Source organism: Candoia aspera, chromosome 17 (genome assembly GCF_035149785.1).
Source record: "Candoia aspera isolate rCanAsp1 chromosome 17, rCanAsp1.hap2, whole genome shotgun sequence".
Taxonomy (NCBI): domain Eukaryota; kingdom Metazoa; phylum Chordata; class Lepidosauria; order Squamata; family Boidae; genus Candoia; species Candoia aspera.
The window spans coordinates 5,354,909-5,364,245 of NC_086169.1; the positions used below are offsets into that span (position 1 = coordinate 5,354,909).

Genomic DNA, 9,337 nt, shown 5'->3' on the forward strand with positions numbered 1-9,337 from the left:
GCAGCAGACTGAGCAAGCACCAATAAAAACGCTTTGTGGCTTAATGATAAATAAATGGCAAAAGACAAAATACAAAAGGTAGCATTAAATGGTGCTTGATGGCACACCCCCCCGCCCCCCAGATTTGTGTGTCAAAGGCCATAGGAACTAAACTTCAACAGCAGGAAAACAGGGAGTCAAAGAGGAGATTAAGTCTTTCTTCCCATGGAACAAAATGGATCAAATACTTCAGAACTTCTTTTTGGTTTCATTGATAACCTGACCTTCCCTATAATTTCCCCCCCCCCCATTTATTATATGCAACAACCCTGTGAGGTAGGTGAGTGTTAGGGGGCTTCGATACCACATCGTGACACTTCAACTTCCTCAATTTAATGCGTTCCAAATGTGTTGGGAACACAATGCCCAGAATCTCCAGGCTGGCGAGTAATTTGAGGAATTTCAGCTCCCTCTCCCAAACCTGGATGACACCCTTAAGGAAAGCCTCATCACCCAAGTGTGGTGCTTTGATAGCGACATAACACAGACAAGAGGCGCACTTCGCTAACCACGGGGTCATTTTTGAAAGCATGCTCCCCAAACCCAATGATTGTAAGATGGGGTTTATGGCTTAGGGCATTGTAAGCGAACACACAGACAACTATGATTTAGTAATTTAAAAAAAAACCACCACTAAAGCAACCGTGGGTTAGTGTGATGTGCAAACAAAACAGTCTCAATAGGGATAAAAAGTTAATTTTTTTTTATGGCTCATGATATCAAGTGCCTGGGACCGACCTGAACTTCCTCATTCACTAAGTGGGGGAAGGCGGTGGGGATTTCCATGCATTTCCACGGAACAAGCCTTTGAAATTGTGGGAATATTTCAGTGCTGGTGAAATTCACCAGCTTTCAGTTTAGAAGGAGCTTGGCAGCAGAACCTTAAAAGATGGAGGCCAGGATGGCTTTGACACAGACAGTCAAGGTGGGAACTTACGCATCGCAGGACCGTGACTATTTCATGGTTCAGAAAGTGAAACCTCATCCAGATTGAGCTTCACAGGTACGTACGTGGAGATCACAACCCAGTCATGGCCAAAAGCCACAAGTGGCTTGCCCACAACCACCACCTGGGATGTTTTTGACTTCCCAGTCTAGGATACATCTCTGGGATCTCCCATCCGAGGACAAACCAGATCTGACCCAGCTGGCCTTGGGCTAACTGGCCCTTAGTTCAAGAAAGCATTTTCTAGGATGAGGGCATGACTTTCTAAAGAAAAATAATCCAAGAGAAATAGCATCACGTGGCCAAAAAGCAACAGAACTTTGACCCAACTTTCTGATGAGGCAAAAGGCTACCTACGAGCTGAAAGCATGCAAAATGCATTTGGAATCCCATCACTGGGGGCAGCAGCAAAGGGCCCTGAGCTAAACTGTGGTGCCAAAGGTGTGTTGTAGGGGCAGGGTTAGTTTATTGATCAAAAACTTCACAGCTGAGTTAGGGGATCCTCAACATTTCAAGTCTTCTACCAGAAAACCCAAACGGCCTAAACTCAGGGACTGCTGCCCCCCTTAAAGACACACAGAAGCCAATGATGACCAGCGGGGTCCACTGTCAGGATTAAGCCACCCTGACTTTCTCAACAGGGAGGCGATTTGCAGCCAACGGCAGCAACCCGCTTTGTCCCCGGAGCTTTTCTTCCCACTGACCCACCTGGGACAATCGATGAATACACCGCCCCACCGAAGCAATTAAGACGTTGCGGAAGCGGCAAAGAGCAAACCCACAAAAACAGGAAACTGACGGAGAGAGAAAGAGACTTGAATACTGGGAATGAATGAGGACAGAAAAGGGTGGGAAGCCAGTTTTCTGCTCGGCTCTGAGCAAACACTGGTTCTGTGGGCAGCCGAGCAACATGTGTAGGAGGAGAGGAGCAGTGCGTCCGGATGATTTCTCCTTGCACGCAGAACCAAGAGGGAGCAATGGTGGGCACATTCCTTGGGTCTAAGTACCTCCAACGATTACTCAGCTCCTTTGGGAGAAGAGATCTGTAATACAGGTGGTCCTTGCTTAACGACAATTGGGACTGGAATTTTGGTTGCTAAGCGAAGTGGTCATTAAGCGAATCTGACCTGATTTTACGACCTTTTTTGCAGCAGTCGTTCAGCAAATCACCACAGGTGTTACATGAACCACATGGTCATTAAGTGAAGCTCGCGGTCCCCCATTGATTTTGTTTGCCAGAAGCCGGCCAGAAAGGTCAAAAACAGCAATCATGTGACCACGGGACACTGCGACGGTCATAAATGCGAACTGGTTGCCAAGCACCCAAATCGTGATCACATGACTGTGAGGATGCTGCAACGGTTTAAGTGTGAGGACTGGTTGTAAGTCAGTTTTTCCAGCACCGTCGTAAGTCTGAACTGTCACTAAACAAATGGTCGTTAAGTGAGAACTACCTGTACAGCAGATCTCCTCAGAACAATCTGAAGAACCCTTGTGTCTACCAGGACTCCCCAACTTATTCTCCAGTTCTCTAGCCATGCTGAAGTATAATTTTTACAATCTCCAGCCTTTTACCAGGCTGGTTTAAGATGGTGGTTGTCACCAAATAAAGCTGAAAAGTCTCTCACTGGGGAAAGTAGGTTTGCATGTGTTTTTCATTGGTCCTCCACAGATTTCAGACTACCACCAATAATTCTATCCCCACTTCTGTCTTGAAAACATCCTAGTGAAGGAGGCAAGAACTGAACATCCCGCATCTCAGTGTTCTACCTACTATACCATCCTGTCTTTCTTATTCCCAGTGTTAAGGTCTCAGTGCTCTCCACATGTGACCAGTCAGAAAGCATTTAGACCACACCTTTATTTACATATTACTATTTGTACTTTGCCCTTTTATTCTTTCTACATGTCTTTTACCTCTCCTTGTCTACTTTCTTTAAAACGCTTGATTTTAAAAAAGGTATGGTAAGAAAACGTAGCAAGGAGCAATTCATTGTTGGTGATTTATAGGCCAGCTTTTTATCCAGTGATTTCTGAAATAGCTTATATGCAACAAGCAGTAATGCAAGCAAAACCTGCCTGGGATGACCTGACGCACTAAGCCAACGGTGTGGTTACTCTGGTCTTGCTTTGGAACTTTCTATAAACCCAACCACTGTGGTTGGTAAACCATTGTTTATGGCTGGATACAAGGCATGAGCTCAGACATGGCAGCTTACCTAACAAACCATGGCAAAACAAACAATATGTTAGCTTGATTTGGAAACCTGGCCACTATTTCAACCCCTGTCCTACAAGTGATAGGAGAATAAGGATGCAGTTCTACCTAGCACGGCAAGAAGTATGGATTTTACATGGAATGTTTCTGATATCTGAAATGTACTATTGACAAAGCCAGGGTTATTACCACTATAGTAGATCCAGTGAGTGCATCCAGTAACATCATGTCCTGGGGTAGGGTCAAGATAGGTCAAACCTACCCTATGTAAAAAGGCATGCATATATAATTATAATTATAATAATAATATAAAAAGGGTAGCACAGGTGGTGCTCCTTCCACTGAGATGATAACCTCTTCTGTTCTAGACCATCGTATTTAGGGGTTGCAGCCTTGGATTCAAGTGCCCATTTGCCTCATTTCAGGCGGAGTCTGGTCTAATTTCGAAGCAACCTTGACTAGAAATCAGCTCAGCTCTAAGACTGGTTTCGCCACCTCGCCTTCTTTTAACTTCCTGCACTCTCTTTATATGGAAATAGATGCTACAGAGCTTGCCACAGAATCCACCCCACACATGAAAGTAAAATGAATAGATTGCTCAATATAACCCCTACACCAGATGCAAGATTGCACACAAACAAGTTCCGGGTTTTGAATCCTTTGCCCATGCCATTCCTCAACTGCCTTCTCCCGCCGAGAAGCAAGTAATCCATGCAAGATATACTTAGAAAGAAGAGGGGAAGGAATCTTCTCACACAATACAACTCCTTCCTGTGACAGACCCAAGAATAGACAACTAGGCACCCTTCTGATGTTTTAGATCACTTCTCCCACAATCCCTTGCCACCAGCCATGCTAGCTTGGGCTGAGAGGAACTGAAATGCAAAATACATCGAAGGGAACCCAGTTAACTGCCTTGGTTCTAGATACATGCTTCTCACTCCAGCATGTTTGCTCCTTTAGAGACAGAGTAAGTAAGAGAGCAAGATCTCAGCCAACTACATTCAACTGCATCTTCCCTGGATTCAAGAAGCTTTTTCTTACACCCTCTGTGTGTTGGTTGCTTACCAAGACGCCCTCCAAAGCAACAATTGCTACATCCCACATCCGAAGCAGGGGTCAGGGCAAAGAGATTCGCACACATGTCCCTTCCCTCACCCCCAGGCCTTCCAGAGGTAAACAACCTTGTTATTTACAGCCTGTTCCCCTCCAGCGGGGGTTCCGTACAAGCCCACAAATGCACCTTCTGAAGAGAACCTTCAGCCTCATCCCGGCATCCAAACCTTGGCACAGATTCATACTTGGGATGTCACCGTCTTCCAGATGTTCCGCCATCCTCGCTTTGTGCCTCCGAACAGATTAACATTAACAGGCAGACATTTTGGAAAGGAAAGACACCCCCCCTCCCAGCAGAAAGCACCAAAACCAGTTTAAAAGAAAAGAAAAGAAAAGAAAAAGAAAAAGCAATCACCTTCCTTCGTTGGCATCTGTCCACAAAGGGCTTCTTTTTACATGGCACAGATGGAAGACGACAGCCACGGAGCACCTGTCGCCCCGACACCCACACACAAAATACAGAATCCAGCAGAGGGGGCACCCCTTGCAGATTTTCCCACGGGCCACACAAAACACGGGGGCACCACGCATCCTGTTTTGCCCCGGCCCAGAGCAACCGGACAGCACTCCCCCTCCGCTACACCTCAGTGCAGGCAGCCACCCAGGCCTTCCTTTCCAAAGGCCCAGGAGAACGGTCCAAAGAGGGGGCAGCATCCCTACCCATTTCCACCCCGTGGTGGCAGAGCTGGGGGGGGAGGCAGAAGAGCACGCAGAGAAAAGAGGCGAGGGCCATCCCAGCGGCCCAGCTCCATTCCCCCTTCCGCACAGCCCCTGAAGAAGCAGACCCCCCCTACAAACACACCCTCCTCCCACCCAGGACAGCCACCTGTGTGGGGCCAGGGGGCCTCTCCGCTTCTGCTCCTTCAAGAGGCCCGGCCCCAGCAGCAGGAGGTGGGATGGTGGGGCCTCCCAGCACCCCTTTTCTCCCATCACCGGCATGACAGGAGGATTAGAGGGAGGGAGAAGCCCGCCCCCCCATGAAGGTCCAGCTTAGGTGGGGCGTAGGTTAAACCCCAGCGAGGCAGCCCAGGCTTGGCCCTTCCACAGGTCTCCACTTCGCTCGGGGGGGCCCGAAGACCCCCCAGAGGTTGCTTTTCGCCCCCTCCCGCCTACACTTCGCCCCGCGTCTCCCGTTACCTGCTCCAAGTTCTCCGTCACGGTGGGCAGGGGGCTGCGGCCGCTGTTCGACATGGTTCCGCTTGGCAAAGGCCTGAGGGGGGGTCCCCCCAGCTGCTCAGCGCCTTCCCCGCCGCCTGCTCCCTGACCCAGCTGGAAGGGGTCGGGGTCCTCCTCCTCCTCTTCTCCTCCTCCTCCTCCTCCTCCTCCTCAGGGCGAGGGGGGCGGCCAGGCCACCAGCATGGGGGAAGCGGGGCTCAATGGGCGGTCGGAAGGCACTACCACCGACGAGGCATAAGGCTTCCCTTCTAAGCCGGGTGGGAGTGCAGGGTGCCCGGCTTGGAGGATCACGCGAGGCCGGGGATGAGGCGCTAGAGACCAGGCCGCACCAGAAGGAAAACCGCAACTGGGGAAGCCCCGCCGTCCGAGGCGCGTCTTGGGCCGGCTGGACGTCGCCAAGCCCCGCCGCGCCTCCGCTGTCGGGCTCGGGCACCGTCTTCCCTTCGCCGCCGGTGCCAGGACTCCACTTGCCGCCCCTCGGTTTCACACAGCGGCGGCTCCCAATATGGCCGCCCCAGCCGGCCTTCGGCAACTTCCGCCGCGCTTCCGAAAACAGCCGAAAGGCCGCCTCGACAACAGCAGCGGCGACGCTGCCGGGGCCGCTTCCCACGGTTCGCGGAAAGATCCGAAGAGCCTTGGAGGCGCGTTGATTGGTTGAAGAAAGGGTCGAGGGAGGCGGGTGGGAAAATAAAAAGGAAGGGGGGGGAGGAGAAAGGGGCGTGGCTAAACTTTCTATCGCTTTGGGGTTGGAGAGAAAGTCAAGGTGGAAGAAGACGGGGAAAAGAAATAAATAAGACACTTCCGGAAACCTATGGCTATTTAAAAAAATAAAGCGGGGGGCGGAGAGGAGTTCGGTTACAGACGGAAATAGCCGAACATTCTTTCCCTGCTAGATACGAAAATAACCGAACGGGCTCGGAATGTACGGAAAGAGGCGAAGGTGGTGAGGCTTTTTTTTCCCCCTCTAGGTCAGTGTTGAGAAACACTGCTCTAGGTACCGTATTCCTGATCGGTGGTCAAATACCAGTGTTATCCAAGATAAAGAAATACAGATTTTTAAATTCGGTTTTTCAGATTCGGAGCCATACCTGGCCAGGACAAAGTGTACTTATTTCAATTGACTTGCTTCATGCCTCCATACTCTTTCTCAGTCTGAAAAAGCCCCTTAGTTAGCCTCTGTAAGAAGCTGGGTGAGAGGACTTTAAATCGGATTTGATTGGAAGGGGCACCTTTGCTTTGAGCTAAGTAATTTTAATTACTGTACATCTCATTCGGTTTACTGTACCGGAGCTGGCCTGCCAAGCCCTGCACGACCACTAGAGGGATGAAAAGAGTTAGATATTTTCCGTGGTTTCTTGCTGCCCTCTAGTGGTGCGGTCTGGAGCTGATAGCTCTAACCTCCCAAATACTGTAGGAAGATGTTCCATCTGCAAACAGTGCTTCTTCAGCCCCACAAGCTTTGCATCCATTAATTTCCCAAGCAATTTTACAGCCTGGCTACACATTATAAGATAGCAACAGCCTAGCTCAGTCATTCTCAGCCTTGGCAACCTTAAGATGTGTGGACTTCAACTCCCAGAAGTCCGCAGCCAGCATGTCAAATAGCTTCTTCTTAGCCCATTTGAATTACAATGATAAGGTAAAAACCCGGCCTTCTAGGACTGTTGTATGGTTTGAAATAAGTGGCTAGAGTGGAGGCATTGCCAAGAGACCCAAAGAGCTCTGTGTGGAATCAAAAAGCAAGCTAATCTTTTGCGGCAAAAGCACCCAAGAATCTTGTGGCGTCTGAAAGGTGTTTGCATTTGTTACAGCATCAGCTTCCAAGGACTGCAGCTGAATCCATGAGATGCATGGTAAAAGCTGTCATGCGTCTGCATTTCTCCTTGCGGAATCACATAAGGGTGTTGGAGATTTAGCTCCCATTTATTAAAATCAACAGTTTATTTATTTTTCCCTCTGAGATCTAACTGTTCCCCAGCCTGCTGTTAAACTTTTCTGGATTCCCTGTTCTGGTATATAAATCTGCTGTTTGTAATTGCTGATGCTGATGTACTGAATATTTAAGTCTGATGCCTTTGTGCACTTTTATTTAAATCTATCATGTGTACATGGCTTGCTAATTTGGAAAGCTCTTGGGCCAAAACTAATAAATAATAATAATGTTTGGGTTTTTGACCATAATAAGGCTTTTCTTTTCATTTAAAGATGATAATGATGGTGATGATGGATATTCACCACCAAAGTGCAAACTTTCTCACTCAAAATATCCCCAAGTAATGCCAATAAAGACATCTCGTAAACCAAACGAAATCTATGGCAGGATTCCCAGAGACTCCTGTGTACTCTAGGATAGGTTTACATATCAGGTGGAGCCATGTTTGGCTTTAACCATCATTTATTAAGCCACAATGGAAAGATTCACATATGATGATGCTAAACCATAAACCGTGGTTTGCATACTACTATTGCCAGGGCTGTATAATATTTGTTGTTTATTCGTTTAGTCGCTTCCGACTCTTTGTGACTTCATGGACCAGCCCACGCCAGAGCTTCCTGTCGGTCGTCAACACCCCCAGCTCCCCCAGGGAAGAGTCCATCACCTCTAGAATATCATCCATCCACCTGGCCCTTGGTCGGCCCCTCTTCCTTTTGCCCTCCACTCTCCCCAGCATCAGCATCTTCTCCAGGGTGTCCTGTCTTCTCATTATGTGGCCAAAGTATTTCAGTTTTGCCTTTAATACCATTCCCTCAAGTGAGCAGTCTGGCTTTATTTCCTGGAGGATGGACTGGTTTGATCTTCTTGCAGTCCAAGGCACCCTCAGAATTTTCCTCCAACACCACAGTTCAAAAGCATCGATCTTCCTTCGCTCAGCCTTCCTTATGGTCCAGCTCTCGCAGCCATATGTTACTACAGGGAACACCATTGCTTTAACTATGCGGGCCTTTGTTGTCAGTGTGATGTCTCTGCTCTTAACTATTTGATCGAGATTTGTCATTGCTCTTCTCCCAAGGATTAAGCGTCTTCTGATTTCCTGACTGCAGTCAGCATCTGCAGTCATCTTCGCACCTAGAAATACAAAGTCTTTCACTGCTTCTACGTTTTCTCCCTCTATTTGCCAGTTATCAATCAAGCTGGTTGCCATAATCTTGGTTTTTTTGAGGTTTAGCTGCAAGCCAGCTTTTGCACTTTCTTCTTTCACCTTCATCATAAGGCTCCTCAGTTCCTCTTCGCTTTCAGCCATCAAAGTGGTATCATCTGCATATCTGAGATTGTTAATGTTTCTTCCAGCGATTTTAACTCCAGCCTTGGATTCCTCAAGCCCAGCATGTCGCATGATGTGTTCTGCGTACAAGTTGAATAGGTAGGGTGAGAGTATACAGCCCTGCTGTACTCCTTTCCCAATCTTAAACCAGTCCGTTGTTCCGTGGTCTGTTCTTACTGTTGCTACTTGGTCGTTATACAGATTCTTCAGGAGGCAGAGAAGATGACTTGGTATCCCCATACCGCTAAGAACTTGCCACAATTTGTTATGGCCCACACAGTCAAAGGCTTTAGAATAGTCAATAAAACAGAAATAGATGTTTTTCTGAAACTCCCTGGCTTTTTCCATTATCCAGCGGATATTGGCAATTTGGTCTCCAGTTCCTCTGCCTTTTCTAAACCCAGCTTGTACATCTGGCAATTCTCGCTCCATAAACTGCTGAAGTCTACCTTGCAGGATCTTGAGCATTACCTTACTGGCATGTGAAAAGTGCCACTGTTTGATAGTTTGAACATTCTTTAGTGTTTCCCTTTTTTGGTATGGGGATATAAGTTGATTTTTCCCAGCCTGATGGCCATT

At 48.1% G+C, this 9,337-nt stretch overlaps 1 protein-coding gene across 6 annotated transcripts in view; it reads right to left on the reverse strand.

Moving 5' to 3' along the window:
- The window catches only part of MARK2 (microtubule affinity regulating kinase 2), a 104,815-nt gene extending 98,777 nt beyond the window's left edge, over positions 1 to 6,038 (reverse strand). For 3 of the 6 annotated variants that reach the window (XM_063316594.1, XM_063316592.1, XM_063316591.1), the window contains exon 1: positions 5,457 to 6,037. In XM_063316594.1, coding sequence (XP_063172664.1) covers positions 5,457 to 5,510 — 54 coding nt within the window. In that variant the 5' untranslated portion in view covers positions 5,511 to 6,037. Of the gene's footprint in view, positions 1 to 5,456 lie in introns of all 6 variants that reach the window. The other 3 variants (XM_063316596.1, XM_063316595.1, XM_063316587.1) reach the window with 2 other exon arrangements.
- Between the last annotated feature and the right edge of the window lie 3,299 nt (positions 6,039 to 9,337).